This window comes from Temnothorax americanus, unplaced genomic scaffold (assembly GCF_048541705.1).
Source record: "Temnothorax americanus isolate GAGA-0224 unplaced genomic scaffold, ASM4854170v1 Scaffold119, whole genome shotgun sequence".
Lineage (NCBI taxonomy): Eukaryota > Metazoa > Arthropoda > Insecta > Hymenoptera > Formicidae > Temnothorax > Temnothorax americanus.
In genome coordinates, this window is record NW_027509252.1 from 334,022 (window position 1) to 353,397 (window position 19,376).

General features: G+C 33.4%; 1 protein-coding gene across 1 annotated transcript in view; it reads right to left on the minus strand.

The window, feature by feature from the left end:
* Positions 1-18,076, minus strand: part of LOC143908874 (SCY1-like protein 2) — a 56,354-nt gene extending 38,278 nt beyond the window's left edge. Inside the window, exons 1-2 of the mRNA XM_077426706.1 lie at positions 17,991-18,076; positions 17,624-17,854 (exon numbers count right to left, since the gene is read on the minus strand). Coding sequence (XP_077282832.1) covers positions 17,624-17,725 — 102 coding nt within the window. The 5' untranslated portion in view covers positions 17,726-17,854; positions 17,991-18,076. The remainder of the gene's footprint in view (positions 1-17,623; positions 17,855-17,990) is intronic.
* Positions 18,077-19,376: the final 1,300 nt, after the last annotated feature.

A 19,376-nucleotide genomic window follows, 5' to 3' on the forward strand; every position in this document is an offset into this window, starting at 1 on the left:
ATAAAAGACAATAAAACAGCAGTTAAATTACCGGCAAATCGCAGAAAGCTAAAAATAGAAGTCGTTAAAGCATACAGGTGCTGACGGCTTAACGTTTTTTGATGGAGAAGACAAGTGTGGAATTAATATTGAAAATGGAGAATTTGATTTAATTGAAGGTGTAGATGAATACGAAGTTTTTTACTCTCATCCTCTCAAAGGTAAATTTTTTTTCATTAAATTTATTATACGTTTGATTTTAGAATTTAAGATAACAAAAGAAAATTGCGATGCTAAAATTTATAATAATCGCGATAATAGTAATAATAATAATAATTAATATTTTTTTATAGAAAATATTTACAGCGATGCTAAAAGGATTGATGAAATTATGGGTATCATTGACGGACAGGAAAATAAGGATTTAATATCCCAGAAATCACCGGACATTCCAGTACGTATGACAGTCAAATTCATTTCGTCATTGGTTTATTTTCATTTCCTTAATAAATTTATTTCATTCAACAATTCTGAAAATTTTTGCTAGCATAATTGTATTAAATATGTATCTTAAAATTTATGAGTTACTACATTATTGCAGTTGTACTTAGAAAGATATTTTTTACAGATCCCATTGAAGAAAGTCATGAAAACTTTACATGTAGGTTGGAAGCACAGAGAAAGTCCTAATGAAGTATATAAGTAAATTATTGCCCCAGTTGGTGGTATAAAAAAAGTTGAATTGAATCGGAACAAAAAAATATTCTTTTGACGAAATTAAAAAAATAAGTATGTCTCTGTGCAATGGAAAATATATATAATAAAGAAATCTTGGCCAGTTCAGTGATCCTGTTAGGAAATTACCAGGAAGAAATTTTTCACAATTTCACAGATTTGAATAAGAAGAAGAATACTGATTTTTGGGACTTTAGTGATAAATTGAAAATAAAAAACTCACAGTTGCGATTATATTTATTTTCAACTATCGTTAAGTATGAAAACAGTGTAAAAGTTTGTTCTTCCACAGTCACTTCGACAGACTCTAAACAGTGTGATATCAGTAAAAAAACCGTGACAAAACATTCATATACCGGAACAATTATCTCATTTTCTCAATCGAAAAAAAAGCATCTTCTAGTACTGAAATTAACACGAGTTCTAAAAAAACGCAGGAAGAATCAAGGTCTACGGACGATAATGAACATCAATTGAGATTCTCGATACCTACGATTGAAGAATCAGATATTAAGTTCACCAAGACATTATTAGGTAGTGGATCATTTGGATGTGTAATTTTATCAATTTGGAAAAACACAGAAGTTGCCGTGAAGAAGATGAAAGCTTCTGAAGAACAGAAATATATATACAGAGAAATAAATGTGATGCATAAGATTCGTCACCCTAATTTAATTTCCATTATGGGTATATGTTCTACAGAATCTCATTTTTACATCGTTATGGAATACTTCAAGAGTCAAAATTTAGCAGTTTTCATATTGAAGCGAGATGAAGCCTTGGATTATGCAGTAAAAAAGAATGAAAACTATTCCATCGCATTACAATTTTGTAAAGCAATAACGTTTCTTCATGAATTTAACCCCACTATTCTTCATAAAGATATAAAACCTGAAAATATATTAATAAATCATTTCTTAATGATTAAAATTTGTGATTTCGGGTTAAGCAAGATATGTGATGGATCGTCGGCCTTAGAAACAACTGTTGGTCAATATTTTCGTAGAACACCTTTATATATGCCACCGGAAATTCTCATTGAACATGCACAAGGTACTACATACTCTGATGTATGGTCTCTGGCATGTTGTATCGTCGAACTGTTCACAGAACGAAGAGTTAATTTGGAACGTAGTGCCCGAACTTAGAATACCAAATTTGAAGAAAGTCGTTAAAACTCAAAAAATACCATGCTTAGAAGGTGTACCAGTATTAATACAGGACACAAATTAAAAGATGTTTTGAACATGAACCAAAAAAAAGACCAAATGCCGCTATATTGCTTCACCTATTCAAACGTATTTATACAGAAGAGGAAGACAAATAATAAAATAAGAAATTAGAGAGAATGATTTTTATATAAAGTTTTTGCTGAGCACAGGTTGTGATTAAAAGCTTCAGATTCTTTAATTAAAATAGTATAAAATTGAAAGTATTAACTATTTGCAATGTCAGTTATAGATTAATTTATTTAAAGTACAGATAGCATTAAAGAAGCTGTTAAGAAGCCAGAATCAGTTTTAAGTAACTATTATTTTTTCCATTAGATTCTTTAATTAAGTTAGTAAAAAACTAAAAGTATTAACTATTTGCAATATCAGCTATAACTTAATTAGTTATTTAAAATACAGATAAAATTAAAGAAGCTGTTATAAGAAGCCAGAATTATGTAGTTTTAAGTAACTAATATTCTTTCCATTAGATTCTTTACTTTTGTCAATAATAAATTAAATGTATTCACTATTTGCAATTTCTGTAATAACTTAATTTGTTATTTAAAATATAGGTCAAAGTTAAGAAGCTGTCCAAAAGTCAGAATTATGCAGTTTTAAGTAACTATTTATTTTATTATTTTATCTCCATAAGCTTTCATAAACTGTAAAAAAGCTGATAAAAATCTTGAAAAAATTTAAGCATTTTAGTAATTATATTTCAGAGACTTTCTTTTAAGTTTTTTTTTTTTTTTTAATTTTAATAACTTTGCTGGTGCTTTATTTTTTATATTGTTATCAAAATTCAAGAAAATATATTTAGACTGTTAGAAGTTAAAAATTTAAGCTTTAGGAGTAAAATTGGATACTTTTAAAACGAGAGTTTTGTGAAACTTATTTTAAAATATATATAAATGTAATGCTGTGCATTTAAAACTGTACTAAACAAAAAATACTAATAAAAAATTTAAAAATGAAAAAATTAAGTTTAAATTTTATTATTACATCAAATTTATATTGTAAAAACAACAATTAGGTAAGCTAAAAAATTTTAATTTTTGTTTCTATGAGTTGCATATGCTTCTAAAATATTTTTATATAAATTCAATGCCTCCGTAGGATTTGTTGGAGTTTTAACATCGGGCACTAATAATTCCACCAATTCTGTTATGATCGGATCAAACAATTGTGGTTTTTTTGTAAACTTATCCATTAATCTTTCAACTGTATTTTTGTTAATAAGCTTTTTAAAATCTCGGCACTGGTATTGGTGAGGTAAGTTGAATAATGCATTAGGCCGTCCAGCAACTAGATTTCGAGCTGCTTGTTTTCTGATACGGTGTTCATTCCATAGCCTCCGATTATAATCCAAATCGTGTTTCAATAATGATCCAAAACAAAATTGGAGGCACTTAATATGAAAATTACTTCCATCAAATAGACCTTTCAACTGGATACTCTTAAATAATTGGATGTAAAAATCCACTGTATGCTGACGCATTCGACCCCAATATGATTCGATGCGTTGATTTTTAACACTCTTTCCTTCGATGAAACTTCCATTTCCAGCAAGCTTATCAGAATGTTTACTACGTAAACAAGTTTGAAAAAGACCTATAAGCTGGTTTTCAGAACCTTTGTCACACCTGATTATTGTCGGGAGAAATTCAAGCTGCTTAACCGTTTTTAAAAAGTAATGAGCAGTAACTGCTGGGTCGTTATTTGTAGTTGCTACTTCTAACCATAGAATTTTTTTTGAAAAGCCATCTATGCAGCCATGTATAGCGAAGCCAAATTGTTTTAACTTATCGTAACCATCCAGGTGCCACAGAAAATTAGGTCCTGGGCTTAAGTATTGTCTTCGACGTAACTTATTTCCGAATCGGTTGGCAACTCCAACTGGATCCACAATCTTTAATATTTCGTAAACAGTGTCTCTTTTTACTTTCAGGTGATACTGCATTTTTAGTTTACTCCATAAGTCTCTGTATCCCAAATTGTAACCACATGAGTGAACCTCTTCAACAACAGCAGAAATTATGTCTCTCATTTCTGACTCCTTGAAATATTTCCTTTTCAGTCCCAATGAAGAAAGTATTCTTTTAATAGTGCTGATCGATTTAGAAATTTCATGGTTTTTTAACAACAATTCGCGTATTTGTATAATTGTATAATTTTCTAAGAAATATTGTTTTATTAAACTTTCCAACATAGTAAATATCTCTTCAAATCGTCTCGTATAAACAAACAATTACCTGTAGGTTTCGTGAATACAAAGAATTACTTGTAACTGATATATTAAATGATTAATTGACTGTTTTGGATTTTTGACATGTTTTTTTGTCACTTTTTTTAGAGTATATTATTTTTTACTTACAAATTACAAGATAATGTTATTCACTCCAAAGGCTAACTTTCAAAGCTGTAGAAATATTTTAAACAGTTTATTCTTTTATCATAACAAAAAATCTTCATAACCTTTTGGCGATGATAAGTAATATTTCAAATTATTTATCATTAATGATTAACATAGATATTGACAATGATTCATACATTCATAGGTAATATAAACTTTCATTAATTATCAAATAACTCAATTGATTGATATGCGAATTGCACGTTTTTTTCACTTGATGACATATAATAGTACTGAAAATTGTTAAATTGTTTATAAAATTTGTCAGTTACAAGAGAGAGACAAAAAATATATATTTTTTGTTATCTCGAGTCGATAAGGTAGATACCCGCACATCTGCACATGTGGGTGTGTGCACATGTTGGAAGTGGCCGTGTGAACTTGTGCACATGTTGAAAGTGGCCGTGTGCAGCGCCACTTGGCTACAAGTCAACTGTGAGCCAACCCGGCTTCCGTACACGCAGTGCCATCTACCTTACAGGGTGAACCTCGGTTCGCGTGAAAAGTTGAAAACACGAACCGTGATAATGATAATAAACCTTGTTTTGCCTTATATTCAAGTCAAAGGAGAAAGGGTAGACCTCGAAATATTTTACGTTGTTTACGTTTTTGTCTCGAGTGGAAAAGGTATGCGTGTTCTTGTGTACATACATTTTTTACCTGTAACATACAGTTTAACACTGTATATCTCGAAAACCAGAGCAGTTAGCTCTATAAGACCTATATAATTTTTTGTTCAGCATTAAAAGTACTACCAGAAACCATCGTCAAATTAAGGCGCCAGAGTTATCGGAATCTAACCCATTTTTACAATTATTTTTTTGATTGACTGTGACTTACGACTGCAATGTAAAAGTTCTAATTGCAAGCCTCTTGCGACTTGCGACAATATGGATTACTACTAATGTAGAACAACCTTAACATCCGCGTTGTATCGTAACAATGTAATATAATACAAGGGGATAGTTTTTATCAAAACATTAGATCGTGCGTCTATTGAATATTATATCAGAGGAAGGAAAGAGAGAGAAGGGAGAGAGAGAGAGAGAGAGAGAGAGAGTGTGTGTGTGTGTGTGTGTGTGTGTGTGTGTCAGTGTCAGTGTTGAGCAAAATTTATTCCAAATAACGAATAAAAAATAACAAATAAAATAAATTTATTCGTTATTCGTGAATAACGGATAATTCGATTATTCATTATTTGAACAAGACGAATCACGAATAATTTATTCGTAACTCATAATATTTATTCGAAAATGTAATGAAAAAAAAAAAAAAATTGATTACGAAGAATGATGCACCAATGGAAATTTAAAGTTCACTTTACTCGTGAATGTAAAGTTATAATTTATTAATATTAGTATTATTAATATTAAATAAATTAAAACAAAGAAATAAAATAAATTTTTCTTCATACCTCGGTCGAAAGTACGTACTTTCGTCCCTAATAACAGGGACGAAAGTTTAACATTTACTCCCTGTGAAAAGTACACGCGCTCTCTCTATAACATTAAACCTTAACGCCCTTTAACCTTAAAAATAGTCATCAATATTGTTCTGTCAATATGTCATCTGATGAATCCGTAGACGAGGAAAAAGTTATACGAAATTTCGATGCAGAAGCGCGATTGATAATAAATACAGATACGTTGCCAAAGAAGTCTGTTGATCGATACAATCTTGTTTAAGACACGTATAAAAAGTGGCAGATAGAACACAAAACTTTACTGTCAAACTGTGAAGAAAATAATTTGGTTGTGTATATGACAAGACTTGACTCTTGGAATGTATTTGATGCCTGCCCCCCCGACCAGCAGCACTCGCTTCGCTCGTGCCGCAAATGTCGGGGGCAGGCATCAAAAACATGCTTATTAGCATTTAAAGTTAAAAAAAGTAAAATTAATAACGTACTTTCGACCGGCTATGAAGAAGAATCGTATACACTACGCGGGCCAAAAGTTGAAATCTCGGTCCTGCGCGTCATGATGCCCCGAGGCGAAGCCGAGGGCATCATGACGCGCAGGGCCGAAAATTCAACTTTCGGCCCTTGTAGTGTAATATACTATACAATCAATAAAATAAAAATAAAAATTTATTTTTATAAAAACTGATTGTGTCATTAATTTTAATTAATAAAATAAAAAACAAACTAAAAACCAATTTTATTTATAAATAGAAAAAGATAAATATAATGAAAAAAGTACATAATCAACTTTAGATTCTTGAAAGTGTAAATTTCAAAATGTTTTTGTAGGTTGTTTAATACAATCAAATCTCATCGATTATATCAGATAGTATGTTTAAAAAACGTATGAAAATGTATCAAATAAAAATAAATTTTGATAAGAATTACTTTTAAAGATGTATGTCGCTATAGCTATCATACTATTATATAAAACCCGACTGTTTTTCTGTCTGTCCGTCCGTCCGTTTGTCCGCAAACTACTCATTCGTTAGTGGACTGAATTTTTCCCAAAAGTATATGAAACAAAGGTAGAATTTTCCGGGGAGTGCCATGATGTGTATAGTTTTTCGTTACCGATTTTCTGGAAACCGGTTTTTTTAATTTTTTCAATTTTTCGGGAAATAATTGACCGAATCTCAAAGAATTGAGTATGAAGCAGGGATATAATTTTCCGGGGAGTGCTATAAAATGTATAATTTATCGTTACCGATATTTTTGGAAGCCGGTATTAGAAATTTTTCCAATTTTTCAGGAATTAATTGATTGAATCGCAAAGAATTGTATATGAAGTAGGGGTAGAATTTTGCGGGGAGCGCCATGATGTGTACAGTTTTTGTTACCGATCTTTTTGGAAACCAATTTTTAATTTTTCCAATTTTTCGAGAAATAATTGATTGAATCTCAAAGAATTATACATGAAGTAGGGGTAGAATTTCCGGGGGAGTGCTATAAAGTGTACTATTTTTTGTTACTGATCTTTTTGGAAACCGGTTCCAAATGACCAAATCTCAAAGAATTGTACATAAAGTAGGGGTTGAATTTCCCGGGGAGTGCTATAAAGTATACATATAATTTTTCGTTACCAATTTTTTTGGAAATCGGTATCAGAAGTTTGACGAATTTTTCGGGAAATAATTGATCGAATTTTAAAGATTTTTATAAAACGGATAGAATTTCCCGGGAAGTGCTATAAACTGTATAGTTTTTTGTTACCGATCTTTTTGGGAACTGGTATCTTTTTGGAAATTGGTTACGAAATTTTCCGGAGAGGGAGAGAGAGAGAGAGAGAGAGGAAGAGAAAGAGAGAGAAAAAGAGAGAGAGACTATTTGTGTGTTTTATTACATATGTCCTCCGGGGCGAAGCCCGGGTAACCAGCTAATATGTAGTATAATTTTGTTTTCTTGATTAAACATAGTAGAGCTAATCTAAAAAATTATTCATAAACAACATGGTATCATTGGAACAGAAAAAGCGTAAAAATAGCAATTTTGTCCTATTTTTGTACTTGATATTGTTTAAATAAATTATTTAAAAATTGAAAAAAAATATAAACAGAAAATCTTAAAAAACCGTAATTGCAATTCTCGATGTCATAGAAGTGTACCATAAAAATTTCATTCATTTTTACCGTACATGAGCAGAGATACATATTATGATATTTACATGAGAAGTATATCTATACATATATATATATAATTTCTGTAACTTTTAAAACAAATATCTCAGAAACGGGTCGGACAATCGATCGCAAATTTAACACAGGTTTTTGGGATGTATAAGTGCACAATCTCTGTAAATTTCAGCTTTATTCCTTTATTTTGACATAAGGGGTAACACCTTTGGTGGTATATTATTTTTAGAAAGGAATAAAATATATAGTCAAAAAAACTTTTAGGCTGTATTAAACATATATTAAAGTATGTAAAAAAATTTTATATTTGTTAAAAAAATACAAAATGGCGGCGCACGAGTCGCTATAGCACTACTTCGCGGCATGCAGTCCAACAATTTTTATTTTATTTACTCCAAATTTTGACCATATTTTTAAAATAACATTCCGAAGAGAAATACGTACGAGATTTTCGATAAGTTGATTCTAACATTATTTATTAACAAATGATTGCCCTTTTTTTTGTCAAAAATTGAACTATTTACTTCAAATGCTCGCCAATCACACACAAATTAAAATTTTCAAAATCCCCTACGTATTTCTTTAGCTATACTCATGTAGATTAAAATATAATTTTTTGTTTTTTTTAGTTATACTGCGTGCCGCGGAGCGCGACATGCCTCGCGAGAATGGCTGCAGCGTCGCAATTTTGTGCTATTATTAAATAAATATTTTTTTTTGAACACTTAAAAACATGATTAATTACATCCTTGAATATTATTATCCACTTACTTTTCTTTCCATCCCAAAAAAAACCGCAAAAAAACGCTTAGCCCAGTCAAATTAGATTATTTTTGGGCGTTTAAATGAAAAAATTGCCGGCAAGTTGGAAATTGGTATACAGGTTCATTTTAGTGTTCTTTTAAACATACTAAAACTCCCCATACATAGAGCGTGAGCCGGCTGCGCCATCTTGAAAAAAAGAGTACAAAAATGGGTTTTTTGCGAATAACTCGGAAATTATTAGTTTCACGGGAAAGAACATTCAGAGCGAAAATGTAGCTGATAAAATTCTTCGCAATTTGGTTTTTTGTAGAACTTCATACGACCATTAGTTCCCGAGATAGATTTTTTTGAAGCATCAGGCAGATGAGGAAAGAGCTGTTTCTTCGAGCATTTTTTCAAAATATCTCAGTTCTGGCTGTCCGAAAAAAAAATGCATACAATGAAAGTGAAAAAGAATTACCTACAAAATGCATTATTTATGTTATACCGCGCGACTAATATTTCTGGAAATATCGTGTATTTAGAAAGTACAAAAATTTGGAATTAAGTAAAACAATCATTGGAAATAATGAGAACAAAAATTGTTGAATATTCAATTATTTTCATCCGAACTCATGTCTGAAAAACAATTTATGCAAATAAATTTGCGATTACACGTACGCACACATTTGTCATGGGCCATATGCTGCATTACAAGCATCGTTTATTATTGGGAACCAATAAAACAGCGTGTCGACTTACAAGAGAACCTCGCGAACTGGAAAATTTTGATTTTAATGAAACTTTCCACACATGTAGGGGGAGTAAAAAGATGAATTTAGATATTTTTTGTAGCGGCCCAAAAACGGTTTTAAGGGGTGAAACCACTGCTTATATGTAGAGCGGTTTTTTCGAGATATATCGAGAAAAGCAAAAAACTGCTCTACATATGAGCAGTGGTTTCACCTCTTAAAACCGTTTTTGGGCCGCTACAAAAAATATCTAAATTCATCTTTTTACTCCCTCTACATGTGTGGAAAGTTTCATTAAAATCAGACTTTTTCAGTTCGCGAGGTTCCCTTGTTAGCCCCGAACGTCGTTTTTTACTTTTGTTACTCCAAAAATATAAAAATTTTGAAAATATGCAAAAATTATTATCGGATTCGTATAAAGCATCGAATTTCCCATCAAAATCACTTACCGGTAGATTCGCAAAAGTAAAGCTCAATGAAAGAGTAGACATTTTTGAGAGATCAGAAAAATTACTTTTTACTATCAAAAACACTTATGTCGCGTTAAAAATTACACTATAACTCAGAATGTTACCAAATTCCGTTGATAATACTGGCACATAAAGACGTATTTACAGTAGGAAAGGCAAGTTTCTACAATAGATTTAAATTGGCAAAAAGCTTAGTGTCAAGTTTGCCTCGTTGTCGGCATAGCCCCGGTCTCCCCTATTTTTGATATCCGTAAAAGAAACGGTTTTTAAGTACACTTCTCAAAATGGCGGACTTCCAAGTTATCTTTTTTAAAAAAATACACATGTTTCTTTAAGTTTATTAAATTATCTTTAAAATGATTTTTTATTTGACCTTCTGTGATGAATACTTCCAGAGATATAGCCTTTTAAATATTTGTTTATGTTAAAAACTTCTTAATATATTATAGTTTTTTTTACAAAACATGACATAAAATTACTTTAGAAAAAATAATATCGACATTTTTTCAAAAGTTTATATGCATATGTATGTGATCCTGCAGTAGAACCGTTTTTGAAATAAAAGTTTTTAAAAAATTGTCATTTCAATTATGCCTTTTAGATACACGATTTTTAAGTACACTTCTCAAAATGGCGGATTTCCGAGTTATTTTAGGTTATATGTACGCAGTTTTTTATGTTTTTATTGGTTTAATTATTAGTATATCAACAATAAATATGCATCCCTTACTTGCACTGTGTGCTTGCTTCTGCATATGAAACAGAAATTTGTTGCGGCCACTTTCGACGCCTATATCTCGAATACTACCCGTCTTGAAAAATTAACCCAAAGACCAACGGGAAGCTTACATCATGTATAATGAAAAGGTCAAATAAAAAAATTTTATAAATAATTTAATAAACTTCAAGAAACATGTGTATTTTTTTAAAAAGGATAACTCGGAAGTCCGCCATTTTGAGACGTGTACCTAAAAACCATTTCTTTTACGGATATCAAAAATACTATTAGTCTTATGCAAATCGGTCAAAAACCAAAATAATGAAAATTTAATAACCTTTCTATTTGATTTTAACAATTTTTTACGTAGGACTACCCATTTCCGACTTATATTGTGAGGAAATATTTATTCTCATAATTTCCGAAAGTCAAAATTTTATTTAACCCGTAATATTTCCTGAAATATTAGTCGCGCGGTATAACATAAATAATGCATTTTGTAGGTAATTTAATTCTCTTTCACTTTTATTGTATGCATTTTTTACTTTTGGACAGCCAGAACTGAGATATTTTGAAAAAACTCTCAAAGAAACAGTTCTTTCCTCATTTGCCCGATGTTTCAAAAAAATCTATCTCGGGAACTAATGGTCGTACAAAGTTCTACAAAAAACCAAATTGCGAGGAATTTTATCAGCTACATTTTCGCTCAGAACGTTCTTTCCCGTGAAACTAATAATTTCCGAGTTATTCGCAAAAAACCCATTTTTGTACTTTTTTTTCAAGATGGCGCAGCCGGCTCACGCTCTATGTATGGGGACTTTTAGTATGTTTAAAAAAACACTAAAATGACCCTGTATACCAATTTTCAGCTTGCCGGCAATTTTTTCATCCAAAAATCTTAATTTGACTATAGTCCAATCACTATGTACAAAAAAACGGATTATATAAGACATAATTCTGACCCAGGATTTTTCTTTTGGGGGGTGTTGGGAGGCTCAAGAAAAGCTTAATCTCAAGTTTTCGATCTCTGTTTCCCGCTTGCTTTTTTTACGGGAGTAAAAAATGTGAAAAAATGGTTTTTCCGCGATAACTCGGTTTCTAATAAAATTACAAGGTCGAATCAAAGCTCATTTTAAAGCTTTTTTTACGCTCTACAAATGATGTCGTATGACATTTTTACGTATAATTGATTGTTTTTGAGACATCGAACGAGAAAGGGAAATAAAAAAGTATGAGAGAGAGATATTTATTAGTTTTTTTCTTTTTACTCATTATTGTCGTCCGAAATTGCAAAAATGCTTCAAATGAAACTTGTATAGCATAAAAAAACCTACAATTTTTATTTGTTATTTATTTTATTTGGTTGAAAATTACGCCTTGTAGAGCGCCTCAAGGTGGAGAGTCGTCGTCATCGCGTTAGCGGCTGGTTACGTCGATACGCGGCACCGAACGCTTTCGCTAAGATTTCCAACTTTATGGACGCAAAAAAGTAACATAAAAGGTGTTTTTTATAGGATTTTTCCCGCTCTAGAAGTTACGTTCAGTGATATTTTGGCGTACGATCGATAATTTTCGAGATATCGAAAGAGAAAAGGAAAAATTGAGCATTTTTTGTTCGTTTTTTTCTATTTTATCGTTTTTCGCACACGAATGTGTATAAACGCTTCAAATAAAACTTGCACAGCAATAAAAATCGTAAAATGTTTTTATTTATTACTTTAATTTCGTTGAAAATTTCATATCGCATTACGCCTCAAAGTTGCAAATAAATATTGCAAAGCCTGAAATTATTGTAGCTATTTTGAAACCGTCAAGTTTTTTTTAAGGGAATCAAACACGTATTTGCCATTGCAGATGTTTTGAAACGAAAATTACACTTACCGTTTCATTGAAGAATACATAAAAGCGTGCAGTTTTATATCTAAGTGACAATATTTGTGAAGTAAGTTTATAAGAAAGAAATACCTTACCGCTGACGCGATGGCGACGACTCTCCACTTTGAGGCGCTCTACAAGGCATAATTTTCAACAAAATGAAATAAATAACAAATAAAAATTGTAGGTTTTTTTACGCTATACAAGTTTTATTTGAAGCATTTTTGCAATTTCGGACGACAGTAATGAGTAAAAAGAAAAAAACTAAATATTTCTCATACTTTTTTATTTCCCTTTCTCGTTCGATGTCTTGAAAACAATCGATCATACGTAAAATTGTCATACGACATAATTTGTAGAGCGTAAAAAAAACTTTAAAATGAGCTCCGATTTGACCTTGTAACTTTATTAGAAACCGAGTTATCGCGGAAAAACCATTTTCCACATTTTTTTACTCCCGTAAAAAAAGCAAGCGGGAAACAGAGGTCAAAAACTTGAGATTAAGCTTTTCTTGAACCCCCCAACACCCATCAAAAGAAAATTCCTGGGTCAGAATTATGTCTTTTTTAAATGTACATAGTGACTGGACTACTGGGCTAGCTTTATTTTGGACTTCTAGAGTGGTGTAACCCCATAAGCAACATACATTTTTAAGTAATTTTTTATAAACTAACTAATAACATTCTGAAGTCTACACTTTTGGGAACTAAAGTTGATCATGTACTTTTTCCATTACATTTCATTTTCTCTATTTATAAATACAATTAGGTTTTAATTTGTTCTTTTTTTATTTTTTTAATTAAAACTAGTGATACAGGTTTTAAGTAAAATAATTTTTTATTTTTATTTTACTAAAAACCTGTGTCATTAGTTTTAATTAATAAAATAAAAAACAAAATAAAAACCAATTTTATTTTGATTGTAAATTTATTTAATTTCTTGTTTTAATTTATTTAACACAGCTTGATACTCATGCTTTGATACTGTAACACACATTTATTTCTTTTTATCTCCTTAGGGGTTGAATTTCTAAAAATCCTTTCTTATGGGTGCTTACGTGGAAGAAATGTACTCCCCGAATTTTATGTTTCTATAGGTTTTTAGGGGTTCTAGGTTTGGGCTGGACGTTGATAAGTCAATCAGTTGATAAGTCAGTCAGTCAGTCAGTCAGTCAGTCAGTCAGTTAGGACATTTGTTTTTATATATTTTCAATATGGCAGGTTCGGATAAGGACCCTCCTGATAAAGCTGGTGTAAGAATTTAAGGTTTACGTGTTGTCCGAGGAAGAATGTTGGTGTTTCATTGTGCATAATATGTGAAAGTGCTTTTTATTCTTCCTGTGTTGATCGTAAAAAGGGAGCTCGGAAAATTACCAAGAATCTTATTATTTGCGGTAAGCATGGTGATGTCAACCTAACCTCCAAAGTCAACGACTCGGCTCTCAGCGATGACGCAAAAAAAATCATCGCCCAAGTCAAACGATATGAGAAGGAAAGAGTGGAGCAGGAGACAAGCTCAATCACGATGAGTTTTCAAGGAGTATCCTAGATGAAACTGGTCAAGGAGAGGATGATCAGGATACTGATAAAGTGGCTGTTCTCGAAAGGGAGAATGCGCTGTTGAGACAGCTAGTCGCGGAAATGCAAGATAAAAATGAAATCTTGAAAAGACAAGTTTCTGTCCAGCAGCAACAAGCGAGTAAAATCACATACGCGAATGTTGCAGCTGTTAACACGACAGCAACTAAAGAGATCAAGCATGTTCCAGACATAGTAATCAAAGCGACAAATGATAAAAACAAAAAGGAGATTTTCAAAAAGGTTACTAGCTCTTTACAAAGTGATGTGATTGTGCCGGTCGACAAGGTCATCGAAAGGAGGGATGGGACGGTGGCAATCAGATGCACACATTCGAAGCAAGTAGATAGAGCAAAGGAATTGCTATCAGGCTCTCTGGGAAGTGAGTTTGAAGTTAACAAGGAGAGTCTAAAAAATCCGAAAATGCTCATAACAGGTATCGAGAGTGAGCAATCCTTCGAAACTATTGTGGCCGATATAAATGAGAGAAATTTCCATGATTTTGAGAGTGAGTGTCTAGGGACCCACAGTTTCAAAAATGAAAAATCCAAGTTATTAAATGTCGTGATTGAGCTTACGCCGGAATTATACAGCTGTGTAAGGGCAAAAAATTGCAGGGTGTATGTAGGTCACCAGAGATGTCGGGCCTATGATAATTTGAATGTTAGACCGTGTTACAAGTGTGGGCGATATGGGCATAGTGGCTCTAAATGTGAAAACCAGGAGTGCTGTGTGTATTGTGCGGGCCCGCACAAAGGGAGTAAATGTTCTAATCCCAATAATCTTAAGTGCCTAAATTGCGTTTATGTTAACGAAAAGTTTAATCTGAAACGAGATACAAATCACAGTGCTATGGACAGTGACAAGTGCAAAACGCTTAAAGCAAAAATAACCAGATGCATAAACACCACGGACTATCCAATTCGGCCGATAGTGCCGGCCCTTTTGGGGACAGCGGCAAAGAAGACAGAGACAACGAGGACAGCGGCAGAGGCAACGAGGACAGCGGCAACGGGGACCACAACGGTGGCGCGGGGACGTGTGGGGGGCGAGAAGGGGAATGTACCTTTGAATAAGAGGAATGGCTAACGCCCCCTTCTCTCGCACTACCACACGCTCTCCGCGCAGCCAGGGCAATACAACGCGGGTGGGCAATGACGACTCCACACAGTATCCCCCTTACAGCATCTCTTCACAGACAGAATATAATGACAAGTATTCTTTTTTAGATTTAGATGATGCGAGTTTTACACATGAGTTGGAGTGCGGAACAATGCGGTTAATTAATGAAAGTATTGATAAAAATGCTTTTGTACTAGTCAATTTAAACATAAGAGGTCTACAGACAAATTTCAATAATCTCATTGTTTTCATTAATGGACTGCAAGTTAAACCGCAAGTTATTATCTGCTCCGAGACCCATAATGTTCCTTACGCCTCATATTATAACATCCCAGGATACAACTACTACTATAATGAAAGTCACGTAAATATAGCGGATGGTACTATTGTATATGTTGAAAGTTCTCTAAGTCAACAAGCTGAAGTCCAAGATTTTAATGACTTTAAGATAACGAACATAACAGTATCTTTAAACAACAATAAGAATATTAAGATTTCTGCGATGTACCGTTGCCATGATGTAGACAAAAAGAAATTTGTTGATACTATAAACACATTTTTACAAGATAATCGCAATACTAAAAATCATTTCGTGGCAGGAGATTATAATGTTGATTTATTTAACTTAGATGATTTAACGGAAGACTATTTTAATAATTACCTCGATTACAGGTATTTACCACTTTGTACTCAAGAGGCTCTTGTATAGATAATGTATTTTATAAAGGTAATCTAAGTAATGTCAGAGCTGTGAAGTATACACAAATTCTTCCTGACCATTATCCCCTTTTTGTTACTTTTGACACGACTGATAAAAAACACGAAGAGACTGAAAGAGTTAATATAATTAAATTTAAGAGATTGCAAAGTTCAAAATCCGGAATTAATAATAAAACGCCGCTAAATGCTAAATGTATTTTCGCCATTGAGGCTTTGAGCCATCATTATCATTGTCATCGATTAAATTTTGAATCTTTCACTAGCATTACAAGAAAAAAAGAATTATTGCTACCTATGATCTACAGAACAATAAATTTTAAAAGTAGTTTTATAACTTCCTTGAAGTTATTCAATTTCTTGCCAATTGATCTAAAATGTTTAAAAGTTTTTAATAGAACTATAAAAAAAAGTATTTCTAAGTGGATTATGGGTAACTACAATACAGTGGTAAAGACACGAGCGAAACACACTATAGTGTGATTATTGTTACTCTTTTGTGTATTTTCTTCTTTTCATAGTTTATTTTCTTGTTACATTTTTCTCTTTTAGTTTTTAAGTACCAGTCCTATGTACAGGCAATTTATTTGCCTCTATAGGTTTTTATTTGCGAATGTACTGTTTGTAAATAATATTTTACTGGTCAATAAATAAATAAATAAATATATAGATTAAAAACACTAATTAATAAATTATAACTTTACATTCAGAAATATTATCATTTGTTGACAAAAATTTTTATATACATATATTTTATTTTATTTTATTTTTTAATAAAAAATAGCGAACAAACATGTTTTATTGTAATTATAACGAATAATTTTAATAATAAATAATTCAATCAACGAATAAAAAGTAATGAATAAAAAATTATTCGTTATTTGTAATCGAATAAAAATTTATTCGATTAATGTACAACACTGATATGTGTGTGAGTGTGTGTGTTGCTGCGCGCGTTCGCTCGCGTCTCTCTCTCTCTCTCTCTCTCTCTCTCTCTCTCTCTCTCTCTCTCTCTCTGTGTGTGTGTGTGTGTGTGTGCGCGTGTGCGTGTGTGTGTGCGTGTGCGTGTGCGTGTGCGTGTGCGTGTGCGTGTGCGTGTGCGTGTGCGTGTGCGTGTGCGTGTGCGTGTGCGTGTGCGTGTGCGTGTGCGTGTGCGTGTGCGTGTGCGTGTGCGTGTGCGTGTGCGTGTGCGTGTGCGTGTGCGTGTGCGTGTGCGTGTGCGTGTGCGTGTGCGTGTGCGTGTGCGTGTGCGTGTGCGTGTGCGTGTGCGTGTGTGTGTGTGAAAAAGTACTAGCAATATTATAACAACGTGAGTATAAACGTTTAAAAACACGTCACTTTGTAACTTTCTCCCGTGGTTTTGTTTTACGTGACTTAACTGCTAATGGACGAATCCTATTATCGGTGCCCCTGGATTTGGAGCTGCAAAGGGTGTCCACGAGAGTAGACAAATAAGGGAAGTGAGACTTTCAAAAATTGGTTTATCGGAGTATACTTTACAAAGAAAAAGGTAACAATTGTATTTATCCAATTTTAATACTTAATTTTTGGGATTTTTAAAAATATTTTTCTTGTAACGTCATTTTTCGTATTTAAAATTTTTGTCAAGAGAAGAATTTAGATTTTATGATTTTTATGGAGATGAATTTAAATTCCATGGGTTATAAAGATAAAAATTATAAAACATTTTAAAATATTTTAAAATATTTTCACCTGTAGAAGCCCGTACTTGACCTCCAACTCGTGCAGCTCGTACTCTTTGACGAGGGTCGACCGGTGGTGGCTGGTGGTCGGCGGGTGGTTCTGCTTGCCCATCAGCCCCGAGGATTGCGCCGTGAGCGCGTTTGCCAATTGTTCCTTGTACGCCAAGACGTTCGCCAGGCTTGCGAGGACTGGCTCCGAAGCGAAGGTCAAGGTGTCCGCACACTCCTCCACTTTATACGCCTAAATCGCCGGTCAAATATATCGCGTATTGATCTACGGAGTGGCTCGCGAAAACGCTCGAACGGCAATATATGTTTATTGGCTAAAAGAGCTCGAGTGAATTCGCGTGCCGCGAATACCTTGCGTATGCATGTACCTGAAGAAGCTTCGGGTGCGAGTACCGCTCGATCTGAGCAGCGCCCGCGCGCAGGATATCCGTGACCGTTTCCCGGCGTTTCGGTTTGTGCAGTTTCTCCACAGACCGTTTGTCGAACAAAAAAATCGAGACCTGCAACCGAGCCAAACATTTGCACTCTTCCTCTATCCACTGTCGTCGAGCTCTATGAATTGCAAGTTTAGAAAATTCAAACGCGAAAATCAATCTTCTCTCGGCCAAGTATATATTAGATTCGAGATCGAACGAATCATTCTCGCACTTGAATCTTTCAGAACCCAAACTTCCGAATCCGAATTAATTCAAATCTAATCTGCGATTTGATCCACTTCTTTTTCTATTTCTTTATCCGGATATTATTAGAGTCGCATCGTTAAAAAAATAGGAAACTATAATAAATCACGGTTTAAAATATCGACGTTGATAGGAATCGGTCGTTAACGATAACTAATCCGTTTATTGATATCGCTAGGTATATCGTTTAAGAGAGAGAGAGAAACGCTAAGAAATAGGAAATAAAAAAAATAAAAGGGGCAAAAGGGAGTTCTCCCGCGACTAATTTACCATCCCATCCTTTTTCCGATACCCGTCGTATATGCGCCAGACGTTCTCTGGTCCGGCCGTAGCGGACTGCTTTCCGATTTCATATGTGTTACGTATCGAATCGGGAAGCAAGTCGCACGGCACCGTGCTGCTGCCTCTGGACTTCGCGAACATGATGATGGCCAGCCAGCCAAAAACCCTTTAGTGAATCAGCGTTGACCTTGCCCGTTTATTATCTGCCAAACCGAAATCACGTCGGCCACGTTATTCTATCGTTTTAGGGAAAGATGGGTTATGCGAGGGAGAATGGCAAAATATAAGTGTAATATCGGGAAAACGATTTCTATATTCGTTCGTGACAATGGAATACGCTGCGATGTGAGGTTCGTTTTCCCATACCTGTGTGACACGTGAAAATCTGATTTGTCCAAATTACATCGATTTTAAACATCACTTTTATCGCTGCCATTGTTACGCACAAATTTTTGTAAATTCGCGCGACCGTACGAAAAATAAACGAATTCAGAGAAATTCGCTCCGCGAAGAGCAGAAATTTAAATCGTTTTTTATTTTATTCTTTCCTCTCCCTGTATCTATTCATATTGTTCTCTGACAAGATAAATGACGATAATTAAAATAAGTTTTATTAAGAATTGAGGGATTACAGGGATTGGTCGGCAAATATAAACAAATGGAGAGGGGGAGAGAGAGAAAGAGAAAGAGAGAGAGAAGAAGAGAGAAAGAGAGAGAGAGAAGAAAGAGAGAGAGAGAGAGAGAATATAGAAACAAAGATATAAATTTATACTGCACAATTATATTACGGCA